At 40.9% G+C, this 24,327-nt stretch overlaps 1 gene segment (V, D, J or C); it reads left to right on the forward strand.

Annotated features, from left to right (window-relative positions):
* Positions 1-696: 696 nt before the first annotated feature.
* Positions 697-23,281, forward strand: LOC148137931 (Ig heavy chain C region, membrane-bound form-like). The segment is given in 9 exon segments: positions 697-780; positions 908-1,232; positions 2,436-2,479; positions 12,754-13,059; positions 16,149-16,454; positions 18,399-18,707; positions 19,161-19,490; positions 22,628-22,755; positions 22,898-23,281. Coding segments are annotated over 9 exon segments (1,806 nt in total).
* The last annotated feature ends 1,046 nt before the right edge of the window (positions 23,282-24,327 follow it).

The following is a 24,327-nucleotide window of genomic DNA, read 5'->3' on the forward strand; positions in this document are numbered from 1 at the left end:
ATTAGAAATGGTATGTTATTTGGTAATGTGAGAGAGACTTTGAGTGACAGCAAAAATAAAGTCATTCATTTTGTTGGCTAATAATATTATTGAAGTTCTTTTTAGCTTTATCTGCTTGTGGTGGAATGTGGGATTAAAGGGAGTTAACTTCTAATTGAATATTCTAAATATAATCACTTTGGACACGCTCTGTATTCAGTTGCCTAAATTGAATTTTGAAATGTTTAGTATGAATTACATGTTATTTTGAGTGCGACAGAGACTTGCAGTATCCAGGGAAGAAAAGCTCAACTGTTTTATTAGCTAGTTATATGTTTGAACTTTGATTTTAGTTTTATCTGCTTGTGAATGAATGTAGAAATAAAGGGAGCTAACTTCCAGTTGAATTTGTTTTTTGTAAACAAAATACATGCAACTATGATGTGAAACAGACCTGAAGCCACTCAAATTTACTTCCAAAGAAGCTATTCAGCAAAAGAAATATCCCAAGATGCGTATGTGTCCATGTTTAAGCAGAACCTCATGTAAAGACATGATCCAATGTGTTCGGGCTGTGCAAGCTGATACCAGGATCCAGTCTGAGCCTCCAGCAGGAAACCAACATGCTGAAGCTGTAAGCCTGCCCCTTCCGATGGCCGTATAAATCCTGGGCACTGGACCGTAATTCAACACTCCTGGGTCGGATCTGTTTAGAAAGATCTTCGCAGAACCGCTTCCCACAAGTTATCAGAATGATTGTGTCGACACTTTTTCTCAGTTTGTTACTGACTTTCTTATCATGTGAGTGTTTGTTGTTCAAGTCTCTCTTTGTTACTGTCTCAATGTTAGTCTACGGCAGGAATGTAAAAGACTCAGCCATAATTTCACCAGCTTAATGCTCATAGTTTATTTGTTTTCTTTTTTAAAGGTGCCCAGTCGGAGGTTGTTTTGACCCAGCCAGAGGCAGAGACTGGCCGTCCCGCAGGCAGCCTGAAACTGACCTGTAAAACCAGCGGGTTCGATCTTGGCAGCTACACCATGAGCTGGGTCCGACAGGTTCCCGGACAGGGTCTAGAGTGGCTGCTGTACTACTATAGTTCATCCAGCAGTAACTATGCACCAGCGATTAAGGGTCGATTTACTGCGTCCAAAGACACTTCAAACAACATTTTCGCGTTGGACATGGGGAACCTGAAGATCGAAGACACCGCCATCTATTACTGTGCAAGATACCACAGCGAGAGGAACCAGGGCTGGACCCGTTCAAAAACAGCTCGAGGGAACATTTTGTCAATTCCATCATAAACTGACGGTCAGTACGAGTTTTAAATGCAATTATACCAACTGCAATCTGAAGCAGACCTCAGGCTGCCTCTTACAAAACTATCAAAGAGGAAATGTACCATTTAAACTAGCAAACTGGTGACACAATGGGACAATGTTTTGGGCATGTCATATGTACTGCTAACACTTCCATCAATTAAATGCTCGGACAAAATGTTCGTTTTAATATATCTGACAGCTCAGGAAATCACTGCTCATTGTTATGTCAACTATGGCATCAATTCTAAACATGATCAGAACTAAATGGCTCTTTCAAATGAAAATTGAGACCTCGAGTAAAGAACAGAGAATGAGTGTACTGGTCTACATCATTGTGATACTACAGTGGGTCACAGTGTTGTGCACAGCGACATCCTCATACAAAAAACACTGACAAGTGTTTATCTCAAATTGGTGATTTCTACCATGGCAGGAGCGAGAAATAATGTGAGATGCAATTTAAACGCAATCCAGTAGTGCTAGTTTGTACAAATGTATAAATTTTTCTACCTTCTTCGTGTTGATTGTCAAGTTCAATGCAGACCAAACCTGGAAAAGTATTCCAAGCTTTCAAAATACAATGGATCGTAAAAGCTGGAATAACACACTGAATCATTTTTAGAGGAGTCTGAATCACTGCTTTCTAGGAAGTGAAGAAATTCTCTGCATTTTACAGTTTACAGTCTGTCATAGTATTTGACACAACGTGTCTCACAGTGATATAGCTGGAGTGACACTGCAATTATGACCAATACAAAAACCTATTCAGCCTCCATTGTTTGAAACTAGTCAGTGATTACTTCTACAAACCGTCTTAACTTGCAGTGCAGTATTAGTTCTGTGCGGTTTAATGCCAGTATCACTATTTAATTTGTGAAAGTGTTTGGGTAATTATCGATACACCAGTTGGGGATTTTGAGAATCAGCTCATGTGTTACTCTGTGAAGTATAAAACAGTATTAACATTAATCAAGAATGATCAGAATTCACTAGCGCAATTATGTGATGAAGATTTATCATGACTTTATTTTGCCTGTGGTTCTGAAAATTTAAAATGATGGTAGATTTTTGATTTGTTTTATGCAGAGCTAGTTATTGTGTGACCCAGTCCAGAGAATGTAACACTGTGACTATCTTGATTACTGGGGCCAAGGGACCATGGTGACAGTGACTTCAGGTAAGACCCTTGAACTTTCTTAGTGACTTTTTAAAAACTTTCTATTCATGTAACTAATTTCTGATTTAAATGAAACTCAGATTCTGTGCTGAGTTTGGTTTGGCTCGGATTGATTTTTGTTCAGACTGATTACGGACTTCAGTTAAGGCTCAGCAAATAGTTACAATGGGGATAATGGAGTCAGTTGCTCGTTGTATCGCTTTTTTTTGATCAGATGGGCATTCTGTGTGGCTGGGTTACTTGAAACACCTAATGTCTCTTAATCAGTCAGCTATAAATAATGGTTAATGTCAGTGACACCCTGACTGTGAGTTTTATTATCATCAACAAACGCTAAGAAATCAAAGATGTTCGAGATATTACTAAACATGATTAAAATATGCTAAAATATCATTATTCACTTCGTGAATATATGTTCTTACCCTGATTATATTTTCTCATTTATGTTGTTAATTAGTTGATGACAAGCAGGTTAGAAACTGTCATAAAATTTTCTTGCGGTGCTATATTGCATTCTGTTGATTAGATTTTGAGTTTGTTTTACTTGATTCTGTTGAATTGAGTTGATTGGATTTTGGCTTTGTTTTAGTTGGTTCGGTTTGAACTGTGTTGATTGGATTCTGACTTTGTTTTTACTTGGTTTTGTTGAATTGTGTTGATTGGCTTTTGAAATTGTTTTATTTGATTCTGTTGAATTGAATTGTTTGGATTCTGATTATGTTTCATTCAAATCTGTTGTTTTGAGTTGATTGGATTCTGATTTTATTTTCCTTGATTCTGTTGAATTGAGTTGATTGGATCTTATTCAGTTTGTGAAATTGATCAGCGTTTTCATGCTTTCTGTAATCGGTGTTTTCTTTCTGGTGAGGAGATTGACTCTCTGGATTACTTTTCATTACCAATATTTGTGAAGTTCTTTGGTTTTTCATGAATCATTTCTGCATTTGTTAAACTTATATGACACATTTTTCTCTGCTTGATTGAAAACATTACATCCATTTGTAACGGTCTGAAAAACAACTTAAGGCAGAAACCCGGAAGTGTGAGAAATGAAAAAAAACGAGTTTCTAAAGCATTGACTTTAAAAAAAAACTCAGTTCTAATTGTAAACTAACTGAATTTTATTTTGAGTAGTCTTATTCAAAATAAAATTTGGGACTAAAATCTGAAACTGCAGAATTGGTCAGATTATGTAATTGAAACGAACTTAAAATTATAATGTGGTAATATTTGTCCATTCAGTAATTTTGTTTTGACCATGAAGTGATTAATCAATATATGCCTTCAACCGCTCTACTGTGCGCTGCACAAGATTGTCATGATCAGGAAGGGTGTACAGGTTGGAAATAAATTGAATTGTTGCCAGAAATGTTACAGCTGGAAGTGTTAAGTCCCCTCACAAACAAGGCTGCTGTTATGACTTGTTATTTCTATTCAATTTAATCATTAGTTTGCTGGATTCTGAGCAGCTTTGTTAGACTTCAATTTAGTTTTTTTTTGTGAGGTTACATCATGTTCTTGGTTCTGTTGAAAATGTTTGCAGAGCTAGTTCTGCTGCAAACACACCATGTTGTTATCTGGTGATCGTTGATCTGTTGAGGAGGGACTGTGCTTGGGTAACATTAAATATGTTATATTTGGGAAACCGTTTCTGGTTTCTACATTGTTTTTGCAATGTTAACATGGTTGGTGACAGTGAACCGCTCCAGGTTCCTCATTCAATGAAATCAGCATGCGAGGTGAAATTTCATAAAGCCTATTATTAAGTGAAAGACAAATCGCAAAGGTTTTAGAAATGAAGGGAAAACAGATACCTTTGGGCGCCATTTTTACTTAAAAGTAATAATTAAGGATTAATCTAATCCATGCTTTACAATCCACATTCAGAACTCCACTATCTAGTTCAATCACAAGGTCTGTCTTTGGACAGTTTACAAGTCATATAGAAATATAAATAGAATTTCAAAAGTGTAATATTCTAATAGTTCTTGCTCTTGAGCAAAAATGCCATGACTGTGTTATAATTGATCAAGAAACACCTTTCAATTCCGCTGTACACTACATACATATTTTTCTGGCTGGAAAAGATCATTGGCAAAGACCATTTGGAAATTCTGCTCAATTCTATGAAGAACAGGTCAGTTTCACTGCTTTGATCAGTTTCACACGTAACTTGAGTTAATGAATTGTTATGTCCCTGATTAAACTGGATTTACAGGATAAAATAAAACATTAACTGAATTATTTAATCTGCACAGTGCTTTAGGTGTTCCCAATCTGTGCATTTTAAATAAATAGTTACATTTTCCAACAAAATATCAACTGAGGAGTCATTATTTCGAAACAACTGCTATAGTGAATTATGTGACCAAGGCCAAATTTCGAATTAATTAAAATAATCCACTCATGAACTCGCAGGGCAGCATGGTGCCTCAGTGGTTGGCACTGCTGCCTCACAGTGCCAGGGTCCCAAATTCGATCCCACCCTCGGGTGACTGCCTGTGTGGAGTTTGCACATTCTCCCTGTGTCTGCGTGGGTTTCCTTCGGGCGCTCTGGTTTCCTCCCACAGTCCAAAAGATGTGCAGGTCAGGTGATTGGCTGTGCTAAATTGCACACAGTGTTCAGGGATGTGTAGGTTAGGGTGCATTAGTCAGGGGTAAATATACATTAGGGGGAATGGGTCTGGGTGGGCTACTTACTGTTCAGAGGGTCAGTGTGGAATTGTTGGGCCAAATGGCCTGTTTCTATACTGTAGGAACCCTACTTTTAAAACCATGGGAGTGCTTGCTGCAAACGCAGAGAATTCATTTTACATCGATGTGTTCAGACACATGCAGAGTTCACAAATTTGCAGAAGACATGAACTAGAGGATAACAGAGCACATTGTTTATTCAGACACTGAAAAGAGAGTAATATTTATTTTAGTTAATATACTTGACCGATTTATTGCAATGTAGCGATCGGAAGGAATCTGCTCACATTGGTTAAGTGTGACAATCATTTAGATTAGATTTCCTGCAGTATGTATCGGGCCATTTAGCCCAACAAGTCGACACCGACCCTCTGAAGAGAAACTCACCCAGACCCATTCCCCTACCCTATATTTACCCCTGACTAATGCACCTAACACAATGGATGATACAGCATGACCAGTTCACCTGACATGCACATCTTTGGATTGTGGGAGGAAACCCACACAGACACAGGGGAGATTGTGTAAACTACACATAGGCAGCCACCCGAGGCTGGAACCGAGACTGGGTATCTGGATCTGTGAGGCAGCAGTGTCCACATTTACTTCGACATCCGCTAAAGCGGGCAACTCCAGACAGAAGCATGTTTTCAATTCATACCTTTTTAAACATTTTCGTTCATTAAAAGCAGTTAACAAGAAAATGACCTTGCCCTAATTCCTTCAACAGAAATGCTTTCCACACTGGAATGCAGTATTGACTTTATGCAGTGCATGCAAAATCTCCACAGTTCAAGGAACGTTTTAAGAATATGCAAAAATAATTTAGAGAATAATCCATTTCCTCAGGATCTGTGCTTTAATTGGTGATATTTCCCACCTCAATAATTTTGTTAAATACAATGACTTATTAAGTTTATTAACTCAGTGGTTATTTATGTTCATTGTGAACACAGTCTTGTTCACATTAATCCTCTGGTTAGTTCCTCTGATGAATGTTCAATTACAGTGAATATATTTGACGTGAGGAGTTGAGCAATGTATCCTCTAGGATTAAGTCTGTTGTGCAGTTTGTTTCAGTGCTATGTCTGACTAACTTGGCAATGGTCCTGACCATTTTTAGACTGTCCTGTTCGGATACCTGAATCTCAGACAGTTCAATTTCATCTCGCGCTTCAAAACCACTTTTATCTGCCAGAAATACAATATTCGATTAGGTGCCCCAGAATTGAGAGCCCTGACTAAGTTGTTCCAATCAGAACGAACGTTTCAGGAACAAAAGGCAGATAGCAAGAGTTTTGAAATTGGTTGTTGGCAACAAGAGATATTTGACTGAGCGAGGCAGAGGGAAATATGCTGTATATTTTCTTTGTGCCTCAGTTATGCAGGACATATTCCGTGGCACAATGTAGAATCAGAATTTTTTTGCATCTTATTATTTGAAAACCTATTATCAGCTTTTAATGTCACTGGCAACGGTCATATTACACTTCAAAACATTTTAATCTTTTCCAAACTAAGTCGACCGTCTGGTGCAGCAACATTCACAGGGGAAAGAGGAAGGGAGTTCTAGGTTGGAATCTAGTGACAGTGAATTGATGGCAATGCAATTCCTAGATTTATTCCGCTGTAGTTCCCATAGAGTTTGAACAATTTGGAGCTGCTGTCAAAGCATTCTTGGATAAATGTTGAAATGTTACTTTCATTGTACAAACATTCTGGAACAATCCCTGGTTGTTGGAAGGTGATAATAACTAACATGGTTTATGTACTGTCAAAACAGGTGGGCTGTGTTCTCCGTGATAGTGTCAAGCTCATTGTGTTCAGGTCTGTTGTGATGTTGTATTAGAGTCCCTGATTCTGTGCCAGGTGGCCTGTGTTCACTTACAACCTGTTAGAGAGGTATGTAACACAATCTCTTATCAGGTTACTTCAGTGCAAGAAAGCAGATTGACATGTTTGGGTGTTTGTTGGAATTCCACTCATAGAGGCCAATGAAATCTATTCAATCGCAGTCCTGACTTGTGTCTCTTAGATATTAAACAGAAATTTGGTGGTTAGCAGCTTTTTCCAGATCAATATTTGTTCACAAGCTTTTGGGCATTGCTAGATGGGGTTAATGGAGTAAGTGCTCAAAGAAATCCCAGCTTTTGATTTGCTGTTCTAACAATATCATTTATAACTAATCCAGAATGAATCATTTTCGAAGCATATTTGATGAGATTAGGCTTAGGCTGGTTTACTTTATATTAAACCAGTGCTGGAGCTGAATTTGATTGTTCAGTACGGTGGGAGTTCCGCTAAATTCAACACTTGCTGCAGATGGTGATAGCTTTTCAGTTGGTCTTCAATTGCTATCTCAGACCATCCAGTACCTCTGCTAAGAATTCTTTTTCCAACAGGAGTCAAGCCAACGTAATCACTGTTTATCTCAACAGGTGTGAGCTCTTGTGCCAAAAACATGAAAACAATTTGGTGAAGAGGGGGGCGGGGGTCTCTGGATGCGAAAGGTTAACCTTGCCTTCTCTCCCCAGGAGCTGCTAGACCTGCTGAGTTTCTTCAGAAATTTCTGTCTTTATTTTGGTTTTCTAGCATTTAAAGTTTGTTGTTTCATTGAAAAAAGTTCTGTTCGATAAATCACGTTCTTCAGAGAAAAGATGCATTTGAACAAATTGCGAATGTTCAGAGATATTAAATATCAGAGAATCATTGAATTGGAGCGCCCTGATCTCGAGCTGTAGTTTCACAAGAAACTATTATGAAGTAACAACACACTCCAGAGCGCAGTGGCTGCTGTAATTGGGTGGAAGTTATTTTGATCACTCAGATAGAGGATGTCAATGATCCCGTTCCAAATAATCAACTGAAGGTTTTTTTTTAAAGCATGTGTGAAACAATTACTTTGTTGAAATATTTTAATAAAAAGTGTTCACCGCCAGTGCTAGCTTAATGAATGACACAATGAGAGGAAGATCGGAGCAAGAGGAGGGCACTCAGCCCCTCGAGCTGTTCCAGCACTTACTTCGATCATGGAGCATCTGTGAGCTAAATCCACAGGTCTCCCTTTGGCTAAAACTCTTTAACACCTTTGATTAACAAGTAAAAACTATCCCAGATTTACTGATTCGACTGCCCGTAACAAAGAGAGACACCATTTCTGAAAGACATTCCTGTGAGTACTGTGACACAATGAGGCTGGAATTAATTGCTCATGAAAGTAAACTTTCAATCTCTGACAATTTCCAATTGAAACATCCCAATCACCATATTTCATTAATTTGACACTATACTTCCCTGGAATAAAGAAATATAAAGTGTGATTGCCTTGCTAAAAATGCGGGAAGCTTCCTTCCTATTGTATGGTTAAGAAATAGCTCTGTTCATTCAGTGAAAACACAGTCAAATCACACAAAATGAAACCACGTGCCTCAAATAATTTTCAATTCTTCCAGTGGTTGTTTGAATCTCTAGACAGGTGTGGAAGTGTCCGACTTTTTATATCGCCTTGAGAAACCAGTTATCATCAGTCTATTTGAATTGCTGAAGTTTGTGTGGTATTAGCACATTCACAGCGCTGTTAGGAAGTGGGCCCCATGGCTGTGATTGAGGAAGAGGAAACGGCAGAGAAATAGTTGAGAGTCAAGTTGAAGTCTAATTTGGAGGAGAGCTTTCAGTTGAAGCATTTACATGCATGTGCGCCCTTATCCTCAAGGATCACAGCTTTGGAACATGCTGCTGAAGGGACATGTCAGCATGCAAACTGGAAGCTGAAGAAGGTCCCTCGGCCCCTCTAGAATGCTATTCCATTCATGGGATCATCATGAATCTTGCTGCTCACCAGTCTTCCCAACACACCGATAACATTGAACCTGATTGTTTACTGTTCAGCAAAAGAATGGTGAAGCTTTGGAATTCTCCACCACAGAAATTGATTGAGGACTAAACATTAAATGATTTCAATAAGGAGATAGATTCCTTCAATCCTTAAAAAAATGCTCCGGATATGTGGGAGAAAGGCAAACAGGGTACAATATTGGTTGAAAGCCATGAAAACATTGAATGGGACATGGTTTGTAAGTTTGCACGTAACACCAACATTGGTGGTATAATTGGCAGTGAAAGTTATCTAAACGTACAATGAGATCTTGATCAGCTGGGCCAATGGGCTGAGGAGTGGCAGATTGAGTGTAATTTAAATGAATACGACGTGTTGCTTTTTGAGAAGTCAAATCAGGTCACAACTTACAGAGTTAATGGTAGGGCACTGGGTAGTGATGTTGAACACAGCGCCCTGAGGGTCCAGACTCATAGAGTCTTACAGAGTTCATGGTAAGGCACTGGGTAGTGATATTGAACACTGAGGACCCTGAGGGTTCAGATTCAAAGATTCTTGAAAGCGTTGTCTCAAGTAGCTAGTGTGCTGAAGGCGTTTGGCACATGTACCTTCATTGGTCAGAGCACTGAGTGCAGGAGTTGGGGGCTTCATGTTGTAACTGTCCAAAACATTGGAATGAACTGCCAGAGGAAGTGGTAAATGCAGAGATAGGTCCAACATTTAGAAGACATTTGAACAGCTCCAGGAACTGGATAGGTCGGGATGGATATGGGCCAAAGGCAGGCAAGTGGAATTAGTTTAATTTGGGAACTCTGGTCAGCATGGATGAGGTGGACCAAAGGAACTGTTTCTGTGCTGTATGACTTTATGACTCACTGACTTTATGGTGGAGTAGGCTCAAAATTGGAAGGTGGTGAGTAAGTGAGGGGCTAGATTGGGCATGTGGGAGAGTTTGGGCTGGTAGGCTGTGAGGTGTTGGCTGGCTGCTGGGTAAGCTTGCATGCACTCTGTCTGGCAAGGTGGCATCAAGGTAAATGGTAATGGTCACAGGATAATTTGGTCGAATTGTGCTTGGTAGGTGAGGGGTAGTTTGAGCTGAAATGCAGGAGGTCTGTCTTTGCCAGGCTGGTTTATGGAGAGGTGAGCAGGATGCCAGGCTAGTTAGTGTAGAGGTGGGCAGAGTGCCTGGCTGGTTAGTGTAGAGGTGGGCAGTGTGCCAGGCTGGTTAGTGTAGAGGTGGGCAGAGTGCCAGGATGTTTCGGGGGTGGAAGGTCACTGTAATGAAGTGACAGGGGGACGTGTTGTCGAAATGCAAAGCTCGGAGTCTGGCAAAATGGTGGGTGGTAAAGCACAGATGTGAAAGGAGCTGGGATGCAATGTGCACAGGTTGACTTGGGTAAGGTGAGAGGTCAGTGATCAAGGGCTGAGGTCATGTCTTGGGTAGTGGGCTTTTGTCAGAGGTTGTGAAAATGATGGTGCCAGGTCCTGTCAGGGCCAGATTCACCATGGGCCAGGTGCAGGGCGGCAGGAGTGTAAATGAGTGAAAGGAATTGAGATCATATGTCCATCTGCAATATAGAATATAGAACATTACAATGCAGTACAGGCCCTTCAGCCCTCAATGTTGCGCTGGCCTGTGGAACCATTCTGAAGCCTATCTATCCTACACGATTCCATTTTCATCCATATGTTTATCCAATGACCTTTTCAATGCCCTTAAAGTTGGTGAGTGTACTATTGTTGCAGGCAGTGTGTTCCATGGCCCTACTACTCTCTGAGTAAAGAAACAACCTCTGACATCTGTCATCTATGTCCTCTCCTGCTAGCCATCACTATTCAAGGGAAAAGACTTTCACTGTCCACCCTCTGTTTATCTTTTATGTCTCAATTAAGTAACCTCTCAACCTTCTTCTCTCAAATAAAAACAGCCTCAAGACCCTCATCCTTTCCTCATTAAACCTTCCCACCATACCAAACAACATCCTGGTAAACCTCCTCTGAACTCTTCCAAAGCTTCCACATTCTCCCTATAATGTGGTGACCAGAACAGTACACAATACTCCCAAGTGCAGCCACACCAGAGTTTTGTACAGCCGCAGCCTAACCTCGTGGTTCTGAAACTCATTCCCTCTATCGATGAAAGCCAACACAAAGTATGCCTTCTTAACAACTCTATCAAACTGGCTGGCAACTTTTAGGGATCTATGTACATGGACACCGAGATCTCTCTGCTCAGCTACACTACCAATATGGATTGCCTTGGATGTGTTTCGTGTAATAGGGGTTGTGTGTTCCCGGCATGAATGGGTGTATAGCAGGGTAGGGTTTGTCAATGTGAGTGGGAATTTAGGTCTAGACAGAATAAGTGCAGTGGTTAGTCTGAGACATGAGGTTTGGTGGTGAACTGTGTGTCAGTTTGATAGTTATTAAAGTTAAAGATTACTTGTTCATTTCTCAAATCATATTTACGTAAATACTCAGCTGTAACACTCCAAAGTCTCTGAACCTTAATGGTCCTCCATTTTTCAGAGGCCTCCAGAATTCAGAGAATTGTAAATGAGATGTTTCAACTTCCAGACAATTGGCATGAGTTCAGCCGTGACAGCCATCCTCCCCGTCCCAGTGCTCAGCTCCTGCCTGTGCTGCTGCTGCAGTGACCTTCCTCCCAGAGAGAACATTCTGCCTTGCATTGATAAGTGAGGAAGGCTCACTGGACCTGATTTCCAAGTATGGGGACGGCAAACACGAGGGGACACAACTTTAAAGTGAGGGGAGATAGGTATAAGACAGATGTCAGAGGTAGTTTCTTTACTCATTGAGTAATAAGGGTATGGAATGCTTTGCCTGCAACGGTAGTGGATTCGCCAAGTTTAAGTACGTTTAAGTCGTCATTGGGCTAACATATGGACGTACATCGGATAGTGTAGGTGGGATGGGCTTCAGATTAGTATGACAGGGCAGCGCAACATCGAGGGCCGAAGGGCCTGTACTGCGCTGTAATGTTCTATGTTCTATGATTCACTCTGACTTCTCTCCGGGGGTACTGCCAGCTGTTGGGTATTTCCAGCAGCACGGCACCTCGTGGGGCAGCACGCTGGTTCTGTGGTTAGTGCTGCTGCCTCACAGTGCTCGGGACTCGGGTTCCATTCCAGCCTCGGGTGACTGTCTGTTGGAGTTGGCACTTTCTCCCCACGTCTGTGTGCGTTTCCTCCCACAGTCCAAAGATCTGCAAGTTAGGGGAATTGCAAATGTTGTGTTCAGTGATGGGGAGGTTAGGTGCATTAGTCAGGGTTAACTGTAGCATAATATGATCGGGGAATGGGTCTGGATGCGTTACTTTTCAGAGGGTGGGTGTGGACTTGTTGGGCCAAATGGCCTGTTTGCACACACTGTAGAATTTCAATGAATCTGCATTTCCTTGGTTTGTAGTTTGTGAAACTTCTCTGCTCTTCACAGCAATCCAGTGAAAGTGTCAGTTGGTGAGATCTTCAAACAGTTACTGGGGTGGGATCAGGATGTTCTTCTTCCGAAATTATATGGCAATGGTCAAGGTCGAGGACATGTTTCTAAAGAGGGAACCAATGATCATGATCAGCAACTGGTAGGAAACAAAAATAAACCCCAGTTATGCTGTCGACTTCAGCGGGAGCATACTGGCAAAAGTTTACAGCTGAGGATACATTTGAGTAACTGATAAGGTCAAATTAACAGAAACTAACATGCTCAATTGGTCATTCTGTTGTAGAGACACCATCTCCCCCCACGCTTTATGGCCTGGTCTCCTCCTGTCAGGAGTACAACACCGGTTCTGTGATCTTTGGTTGTTTGGCGATGGACTATTCCCCTGATGTCACCAAGGTAACCTGGAAGAAAGGTGGGGAGCTAATCACGACTGGATTGAAGACTTACCCATCAGTGAGAAACAAGAAGGGAACCTACACCCTGAGCAGCCAGTTAACCCTGCCCGAGTCAGCGGTAGATTGCCCCAGCAAAATCTACTGTGAGGTTCAACACAGCGGGACACACAAGAGCAAAGAAATGCCATGTCCAGGTACGTGTTGTAGGAACTGAGATAAACAGATCATCTGTGATTAACATGAATAAGGCATTATTTATAACCGTTTTCACAGAATCACCTTATACAGCACAGGAAAAAGGCCCTTTGATCCATCCAATTCACGCCTATCAATAACAGCCACCTAACTATTCCAGTCTCATGTGCCAGCCTTGTGTGACTTGCCCTTGCAAGGATACTTCATACTTATAATGAGGGGCTCAGTCTCTACATGACTTATAGGTGCTGAGCTCCAGGCTAACACCACCCTCTGTTTGATTTTGTTTTCCCCTGAGATCCACTTGGAACCTCCTGGCCTTACCTTCACCCTGTGCCCCTGAGGCATTGATCTCTCCATCAAGGGGAAAGGTTTCATCCAGTTTACCCTGTCCTATGCCTAAAATAATTCTAGACATCATGGTAATCTTCTCCCTAATTCTCCTCTGCTCCAAGGAAAACCCCTGTCTCTCTAAACTAGTTTCATAACTAAAACCCTCCAACCCAGGCAAGACCCTGGCAAATCTCATCAATACTGCCTTCAGTGTAATCACATTCCTTCCATAACATGCACACAACGCTTCGGTATGGCCTAACCAGTGTTTAATTAAGTTCCAGTATCATCTCACCACTATTCATTGTCAATGTCTAGGCTAATAAAAGCAAATATCCTCCCACCTTCTTAGCCTCTTTATCCAGACGACACAGTACTATAGGGGATCGGTGGGTACATGCACCAAAGATCCTCAGGCCTTTTCAGGGTTCCACCATTCAAAACGTCATACCTCACAGATTCTTCTGTCGATTTACGTCACCTTACATTTATTCAGAATAATTTCCATTTGCAACTTTTCTCTTCACATACAACCAACCCTTTTATATCCTCCTGCAATCTAAAGCCATTATGCTCATGACTTACCAACATGACAGTTTTCATTTCATCTGTGAATTCACTGGTTAATCCTCCTAAATTTGAATCTCAATCATTGGTATGTAAGAGAAATAGCACGGAAATCAACACCAATCCCTACAGAACACCAGGAGACATAGATTTCCAGTCACGCAGACACCCGATGACTATTAACCCCTGCTCCATCACTCAGCCAGTTCTAGATCCAATCTGTCAAATTAACTCGGATCCCATTGACTCTGATTATTGCTATCATTTGGACATCGAGTTATCTCTATGAAAACTACTATCAAGTTGTTACAGGTGACTTCCTCTCAATAAAACCGTGCTGAAACTTGTTGATTTATCTTGCAAATGAAGACTAATTTCACTTCTCAATAGTTTCCTTACCACTGAGACTAGCTTGACAGATCTGTGGTTTCATTATTTATCCCTTCCTTCGTCCTGCATAACAGTACAACGTTGGCTGATCTACACTCACTCGGCCACTGATGTGGCCAGACAGGAATTCTAAATTATTGTCAGCAACCCAACTATTTCATCCTTTGCATCGCTCAACCGCTTGGTATACTTTTCATCTGCCCTGGAAATATAACCACTTTTCATTCAGCAAGACAACACAGAACATCACGTCATGTGTCCTAATTTCTGAAAGTACATCACAACACCCCTCCATGATTTCTGTCCCCACACTGTCCCTCTTACTAGTGAACACTGACACAACACATTCGTTTTGACCACAACCAAATCCTCCGGCTCCACTCCAATAATAACACTTAATGGGCATTACTGTTTCCCGAATAATTCTTTTATTATGAATGAGTCTGTAACTTTAAAAAACATTTTCCTTTATTTTGATTGCTATTATTTTCTCATGGTCCCTTTTGCTCTTCTAATTCCTTTGTCTTTCAAACTCCCCCTTGCACGTTCTGTACTCCATATTAGTTTCTATTGTTTTGAGATTTCAGTATAGACCGGAAGCCTCCCTTGTTTCTCTTTATCTCCCCCTCCATGCCCTTTGGTGTCCAGAGCCCGCTGCATTCTTGGTACCACGCAGTGGCTTCCTGGGAAATGCCCTCCCTGTGATTTTCCTATCTCTTTCTTAAATGTGTCACACTGCTCTGACTCAGATTTACCAATTAGTGTCAGCTTCCAGTCCACTCTGGTCAAATCATAACCTGATCTTACTAAAACTGTCCTTCCCCTTTTCAGAACTTTGGGCCAATTTCTATTCCTTTGCAGTACAATCTGAAATCCAACTGATTTACGATCACTGTCTGCAAAGTGCTCCACCATTGGTGTTTTACCCACTGGGTCGACTTCATTCCTAAAAGTTAAGTTCCGGTTCACCCCTCTCTTGCAAGATCTGGATTAAAATTCTCTGTATTAAACACATACTTTGTTCAAACATTCTCCTGGGGGCATTTTTAGAATTGTGCTCCCTCTAAACTTTTGACAAAATGAATATCCAAGCCTATGCTGAGGAAGTTAAAAACCTCTTTTCTCATTCCCCTATTTAATTTACATGTCTCTGAAATTTGCCCATGTATTTGCACTTGGTATTTTGGACCAATAGTAAGGTCTATCGTGTTCTCCCAGTAGTTATGTTTGTTGTATTTTGGTTTTGGAGTACTGTCCATTTGCCTTTGTTTGAGGAGGTATCCATGATTTCATTTCTCTTTACAGCCTAAAATACTCTTGTCAGAATTGCGACAGAAGCTTTATTCAGTACCGCACACCCCCGCCCCCATCATTTTCCATCTCTCCCTGTCTCGCCTGAAGGCACGAAATGCTGGAATATTGAATAGCCACTCCTGCCCGGCTCTCAATATGTCTCCGGGATAGCAACGACATCATTTCTTCATTTATGCCAGTAATTCATCTGCCTTGTTCATCAGACTCTGTCATTAAAACGAATACCATCCAATGTTGCTATCTCCCTTCTGATGTTACCGGCCTATAGTTTCTGTGCCTCCTTGACTCCCTTTCTGTGTCCTCTAAGTTTAGCCTTTCACATTGTCCTGCTGGTCTTTCTGTGTGGATCCCAGCTTCTCCAGCACTCTGCACAATTATGATTCTTGTATCCATTAAGCACAAGAAACCTTGATATATGAGAACTGATTGTATTTGTTATGAAATTCATCGGATAATGTATGTGATGTGTTTCCTAACGGTCCAGACATTCTCCCACCAACTCTTCTCCTAACTGTGAGCTCCAGTGAAGAAATCGCAAGCAGCAAGCTTGCAACCGTCGTCTGTTCAATCATCGAGTTCCATCCGAAGTCAATCTCCGTGAGTTGGTTGAAGAATGGCCGACCCTTGGATTCTGGCTTCTTCACGTCTCCCGTGTGTGAGGCGAACGGGAACTTCTCGGTGACGAGTCGGCTGATGGTCCCTGATGGTGAATGGTATAACAGTGCGGTCTATACCTGCCAGGTCACTCATGGAGAGAACACTCAAAGTAAAAACATCACCGCACTCCAGGGTAAGAGACACACACTGAGAGAGCTACAAATCACTCTGAACTCTGATGTGAATCAAACACACTAATTTATCAGGCGGAGTAAACAGCACGGTACTGCTTCTCATTTCCCAACATGCCACGTATCTCATTTCAGTTTGAGTGTTACATTAGCATTGCTCATAATTCAACCTTTTGGCAAGTCAGAAAAGCATGTTTCCTCTCTGTTGAAGATAGATATATAGACAGTGAGCTTTGTTAAATAGTTTGTTGCCTGACCATGCTGGGAGAGGCATTCAGAGTGCTAAATCCTTGCCTGGTAGCTGCTTCAAGGATAAGTTTGGGGTGGAGGGGGATATTGGAGAGATATCTGATTGAAACATAGAAAATACTGAAAGACTGAGGTCGAGTGAATGTGGAATAGGTGTTTGACTGGTAGGCGAGACTAGGACCAAAGAGCACAGTCTCAGGGTCAAAGGGGCACCGTTTAGAATTGAGATGGTAGGAATTTCTTCAACCAGAGGGTGATGAGTCTGTGGAACATGTTGCTGCAGAGGGCTGTGGAGGCCAGGCCATTGTGTGTATTCAAGCCGGAGATAGATCGGCTCTTGTTTAGTACGGGGAGAAGGCAGAAGAATGGCTTTAGCCCGAAATGTCGATTTTCCTGCTCGTTGGATGCTGCCTGACCTGCTGTGCTTTTCCAGCATCATTCTGATCTAAACTCTGGATTGGCCGAACAGCCTTATTCTGATCCTCTATTAAATTGACGTGGTTAAAATATGCAGTGACCCTTACTTGAAAATAAATCAAAATGCGTTCAATGCTTCATTCCCTGCTCAGGAATGACCTGTTTATTGGACATTGTACGACATCGATTTTTATCTGGTACTGAGCTCTTTAACTTCATTTATGGGATCAGACCACAGACCAAGTGGGTATCACATTTGATGAACTGGGATAAACGTGATCTCACTGAGCTTCTTTAAGATGCTCTCTGTAATTAGTGGATGAGGCAGGAGAATAAATTCTGGTGGGAATGCTACAATAGGGATGAATGAACTAGGATCTCGAGACAGGCTGATTTAGCCTGCTTTGGGGTGGCGATGTTTACACAGTGAGTAGTGGATGTCTATAAAATTAGTGACATTTCCATCGCGTTTGTAGATTAATTTAAGACGCTTTTGTTTGTTTATTTTCTCTCCTGCTCTATGAAGAAATTAAAAAATGCAGCTGGGTAAATAAAGTGAAAGTACAGACCAGTTATGAACTAACTGAATGGAGGGAAAGACTTAAGGAGATGGGTGTCCTTCTCGATATCCAATGCTGTACTCAATGTCTTGTTTTCAGATCTATTCCAAACACAGCCCACGAGGAACAATGACATAAATTAGAGAATGACATTACACCAATAACGCAAAGTATTTTTAATCATGTTAAATATAATGAACAGAATTTCCATGGCTGTTCACTGCTTCTGTAACACTTTAGAACTCTGCAAAGAGAATAATTATTATTTATTATAATCTGTCCAAAATTTGGGATTTGATTTGGCAGTCAGTGTGACCAGCAGCACTTGCACCTAAAGGTTATGAACATGGAAATGAACTCATTATATTCAGATTACTCTTGTCACAAGTATCAATGGATGGTCTTAAGTGAGAGACAAACTCTGAAAGAAAGGTCATTCCATGGGTTACATGATGGTATCTTTGATGATTTTACTTTTTTCACAGGTTTCACTTGTTACAAAGCCAGTGTTCTTTAGGAATAATTACACAGGGTATGTTATACGTAATCACAAATGCTTTCACAGATCAAAATACATCAACAATAGTAAGCATCGTTTCAGCAATAGTTGGAGTTGCCATTTTGAAGGTGGTGTCTTCACCCTGTGATGGAGTAATCTGAAGATTGGCTGTTTGTATCAGAAATGGGCATTTTTCATTGACTTTGATTTTTGTTTCATAGAAGATACCGAGTGCCACCCTAACACCGTTAAAATCCTCCCACCACCAGTAGAACAAGTCTTACTGGAGGCGACGGTGACATTAACCTGCGTTGTGTCCAATCTTCCTTCTGGAGTCAATGTGACCTGGAAACAAGAAAAGAAGCCTCTGAAATCAGAGATTGCTGAGCAGCCTGGACAGAATCCCGACAGCGTGATCAGCAAATTAGACATTTCTACTGAAGCCTGGCTGAGTGGCGTTACTTTTGAATGTGTGGTGTACCATCAGAATCTACCGACTCCGCTGAGAGACTCCATCCACAAGGAGAAAGGTGAGCGGTGAGATTAAAGCACAAAGGATCCCATGTGTAATCCAGATCCAGTAACATCAATGACAGGCTTTGATTGGTAATGAACCAACACCATTGGGGGCATTAATGATACAGCTGAAGGCAGGATAGCTAAGTAGGTGATTCAGAAAATGATGGACCAAATGATATTGTATTCTGATTAAGTCAGATAAGGTGGGAAGAAGCCTGGGTTGTGACGTCACCATCAGCAATGACAAATGGACAGAATGCCCTTGTTGTGGGCTGGAAACTTGGAGACAACTTTCACATTAAACTTTCCTTTTTTTACTGAACTGTATGCGTACCATTCTGCTCCTTTAGAAATCGAAAGTGAATAAATCCCAATTAAACAGGCGTATTTTAATATTTAGTGAAATTGTGATATTGGTTCAGGATTTTTTTGGTTGATTTATATTTGTCTCAACTATTCTGCAGTGATTAATCCGCTGGAGCCATCAGTGTCGGTCCTCCTGCCACCAACAGAAGAAATCTCCGCTCAGAGGTTTCTCTCCCTCACCTGTTTAGTGAGAGGTTTCTCCCCCCGAGAGATCTTCATCAAGTGGACAAACAATGACAAGCCGTTGAATCCCAGTAACTACAAGAACACCGAGGTGATGGCGGAGAGCGACAACACCTCCTTCTTCATCTACAGCCTGTTATCCATTACAGCGGAGGAGTGGGCCAGCGGTGCTTTTTACTCCTGTGTGATGGGACATGAAGCGATTCCATTGAAGATCATCAACAGAACAGTCGATAAATCCAGCGGTAAACCGAGTTTTGTAAACATTTCACTTGCACTGATGGACACTGTTAATTCATGTCAATAAAAATGTCAAAGTTGCATTTAATAATTCAACAGAAGTAATGAAGTGTTTTTTTTTCCTCCAGTAGTGAGTTAAATACTGAATTAGTTGTTTCTCACTCTGACTTACATTGCATCTGTGTAGTTAAAGTGGATTATTAACAGGTCGAGAATGAGTGTCTTGTGAAGTTAATGTTCTCTGCTCAGATAGACCCTGGGTCAGAGATAGAGTAAAGCTCACTCATTGCAGGATTCCGCCAAGTACCTTATCCATCTTAAATCCCTCTGTGACAAAATCTGACAATTTCCATTTTATGTCAACGGTAGGGCTCGAGTTTTGAACTTGGTGTTTTTGATTCCCCCGATTGGACATTCTTACAAAATTCATGTCAGTTTTAAACTGCCAAATTGCACCAATTGGAAATGTAAATTTAAGACACTTTAAAATTAAATTTGATTGGAACATACCAATCATAAATAGTGCCGAACAGTTTGAATGTAACCTTTGTTTCTGGGGAACTGCCAGGGATCTTGCGCCAGCGCATGAGTTGACAGAATGTATCTTCACTTTCACACCAAAGTTGTTGTGGAGCAGAGGGGAGGGGAACGATGAATGGTCTGTCCTCTTGCTCCCTGTCCAGTGTTTTCATGGTGGATGTCCTCTGTAATGTAACCCAGTTGCGAACAGCAACAGTCAGCTTCTTGCTTACTGTCCAAAGATTTTACATTTCCATGCAAAACAATACCTTTAAAGCATGTTAGACACGCCTGGCTCTGTTAACAAATGATAACATTGACTCCCATAATCCAAAACTGGTGTTTGCATCGTCCCAGTTTGAATTCCATAGTTTGGTCTCAGTTTTCTGGAGCACATAGGATCAATTCTGGTATTCGAATACCTGATATCATTTTGTTTCACATACAGAACACAAGTAGACATTTTCTAATAAACATATTCAGAAATGTTATCTCTGGGGCAGTGGGGATTTGAACTCACGCCTTTTCTCTCAGAGACAGAAGTTCTATCATTGCAACAGAGGAGTTGCTCATAAAATGCTTATCTCTGCACAACGATGGGAAATGTTTCCTGCAACACCAAGGTCAAATCTAATTATGGGCAATGCATTAAAATTAAAACAATAAATTAGAATAATAAAAATTGCAGTCTGGTATAAGAACAGATACAGAGAGATGATCGCAAATACACACATAATGACACATATACGGGCTCTCACTTAAAGACACATATTTATGTGCACACTCAAATGTGCATATAGATAAGATGTCACACACGCATCCTCGCACAGAGCCACACATGCAAGTGGTACTTGAACACTCACCTAAGCTCATACAAAAACTCACATACACCGAAAGAAAATCATTTGCACAAATGAACAGAAGTACTCACACATAACCATGAGAAACATCGACACACGGTAACACACAAATGGGCATGAATACATATACATTCATACAGCACAATGCGGACAGACATACACACATGAACACACAGATACAAATTCCGAAAAATGTCCTCCCACATGTCAACTCACACGCAAGTGCACAGAGATAAACATTAATATCATTATTTTCCCATTTTCAGAATCACAAACGATGACAGAGGCAGCTTAATTAGTTATTTTTAAACCACATTGATCAGCATGTATACAATATCACACGCACACACAAATTCAGAGTCTCACATGCAGACACACAAGTGCATAGATGAACAAATAGAGGGGCGTTTATTAAATAAGGATAATGGGCACAAGCATCAGCAAGCATCCACAAACAATAGCACAAACAAGCTGATCAGGAGATGGTTTGGGAAAGATTGCCACACAAGCAATCATCATCATATAAATATAAACATCCATCAAAACATAACATTGCATGCTAACATTTATTAAGCATAAACATGAAAATAACCCAGTGTAGGTAGGATCTGAAACAGACACATAATCACACATTTTAGATAGCACTAATGAAAAGTGAACACTCACAAAGACATTACAAGAGAAGCATAGGCAGCAACGAAGTGGCATATTAGCATGATGATGCTTACACAATGTGAAAAGACCAAACTTTAGGTGCACAAACACATGAGCACACCAGCAGTAAAGGAACAGGAATATGTTTATTCAAGCACAGACTCCAACATGGGCTAGAGTGAAGTAAGAGGCTCTCATAATCACATACACAAACATTAAAGGGAAACCAAACACACCAAGCAGTAGATCAAATAAATTAAGGGGCACACGTACAAAAACTTATTCCTAAATGTACAGATCCTACAAACTAAAATATGAAGCAATGTCCTGACTGTGATGTCGCTTATTAAATTAGATTAGATTACATTACAGTGTGGAAACAGGCCCTTCGGCCCAACAAGTCCACACCGACCTGCCGAAGCGCAACCCACCCATACCCCTACATTTACCCTTTACCTAACACTATGGGCAATTTAGTATGGCCAATTCACCTGACCTGCACATCTTGGGACTGTGGGAGGAAACCGGAGCACCGGAGGAAACTCACGCAGACACGGGGAGAACGTGCAAACTCCACACAGTGAGGCGGGAATTGAACCCGGGTGTCTGGCGCTGTAAGGTAGCAGTGCTAACCACTGCACCACCGTGCCGCCCCAAATCATACAAGAAGAAAATTATATTCATGATTTGCCAAGCAATTGGTCACCAATACAAAAAGATGCGAATCACATTTGAACATTTATTCAGTGATGGCCACAATTTTCAACTAAAGTGCTGTCACAGCCTATATTTAAAATATAATGATATAATTAAAATCATCATTCGTAATAAGCATTCCTCAAATAATAATATCCTTAAATAATAGATGAAAAGAAAAATAATTTAAAACGTTCTGACATGGACAATGAAGAAAGAACATGTGCAGTTAGTATTTGTAATTTCTTGCTGAGTCAATAATGCACTAATAGATACAGATAAGAGTCACACTTGAGAAATCCCTGACCGATTTATGAAGATGGAATGGTCTCCAATTACATGACTTGGATGCAGATAGATCGACCTGGATCAATAAACAATCTCAATGCGTTCTCTCGGCTTTATATTCATAGATTCAATAGATCGCACTTGGATTGAAGACTATGAGGATGATAACAGCAACATCTGGACAACTGCTTCCACGTTCATCACCTTGTTCTTCCTCAGTATTTTCTACAGCGCTGCCGTCACTTTGGTGAAGGTGAGAATAATCACATCTTTCTCACGCCAAGCAGCCCAATATGTTTTGTGAAATCTCTAAGTGTGCCATTGAAAAAAAAACATTGTATCTGAAAGTCCCTGATCAAAAATATCTGCGTCATTGCTTTCTCTCTCTTTTCCAGGTTAAGTGAATGACTTGTGGACCCCTTTGATTTTCCTGATCTGCTTATCAAGGTCTATGAATTCCCAATCTCCAATCTGTCCTGTTGCTGACTCTAACAGTGAGATTACTTCAGTTTATCAGCGTGTAACTGAGACAATTATTGATGGATTTTCCTTTTTACTTTGATATCTTTGAGATGGTTGTGGTTGGAAGAATTTGTAGCTTCCCAGTTGTTTGAAGCCCGTTTGTTTTGTTTTTATTTGTTCCTTACTCAGAATGGTTGCCTACCTTTTCTGATGAGCCTTTGTATTCCCTTTCTTGTGACTGTTACTGATGTACAGAAAATTCCCAGCTCACAGCGCATGTGTTCTCGTCTCAATGTGGCATCCAGCCATTATATTCACTTCTGTTAGCTTTTACATTAATCTTTTGGATAAAAATGCTTTCTGAAATGTTTAGTAAATCTCGAATGAATATGCACTAACCTTGAGTTTGCTTAATCCTTTCTTCAAAGCCGGTCAGTAATAATACACTTTCCCACATCCTACTCCTTTCCCAGCCAAATACTTTCACTTGTTCTGTTTGATTGTATTTTATCCAGCCATTTAGTTTAATGCTGCGCTACCATGCAGCCCACTAATGTAAATACATCTTTCACACGATATGCCTGATGGAACACTCCAGAGGCAGAATGATTAGAGAACATTTCCGCTTATGCACCAAGGGTCACGGCCTCGGGTCACCTCATGATAATGTTATAGGCTCCACCAGAAGCCGAAAAAAGGCAGACAACGGAGTTTGAAAGTTTACTCTACACTGTCGAAACTAAAAGTACACCCAATGTCAGGGCAGCCTGGGTTAGTAATGCAGAAATCGCCACCTCAAGCGCCCAACGAAACATTCATCAGCCAAAAATGTCAACGTTCAGTCAGGTATTCAGACACAACACGTGCACAATCCAAGGGCGGATTCTCAGAACTGGAGTTTTTCTCACACATTAATCTCATGGAGCACAATTCCTGGGATCTACTTGACACACCGCACCTGTCAAATCCCAGGGAATGAGACTGAGATCTGTCTGATACAGGGATATTACTGAACAGCAACCCTCAAAAATAATAAGTCAGAGGGCGCTGTGATCAGGCAAGGCACAGCTCATGAGTACTTGAAATATTCAGCCATTGAGATCTATATGACGCAAGACGGAATTGAGAACCAATCACAGCAACTGGTCACAGAGTCTGGAATCTATCAGCAGAGGAGACCATTCTCAATTTCTCAGAGTTGGTGAGGTGTATCATCCCGGGAATAGTGTTGTGAATCAGTCAAGCACCCAATCTCATAACTTTGCATTTTTTTCAAAAACGTGGCACCTGAAACTAGATGCAACATTCCAGGTGAGACAAGAGACTGTTTTATTTCAGTTTAACATAATTGCTGTGTGTTTGT

Source organism: Chiloscyllium plagiosum, unplaced genomic scaffold (genome assembly GCF_037043375.1).
Source record: "Chiloscyllium plagiosum isolate Xiang-an unplaced genomic scaffold, Cpla_swu_hap1 HiC_scaffold_42, whole genome shotgun sequence".
Taxonomy (NCBI): Eukaryota; Metazoa; Chordata; class Chondrichthyes; order Orectolobiformes; family Hemiscylliidae; genus Chiloscyllium; species Chiloscyllium plagiosum.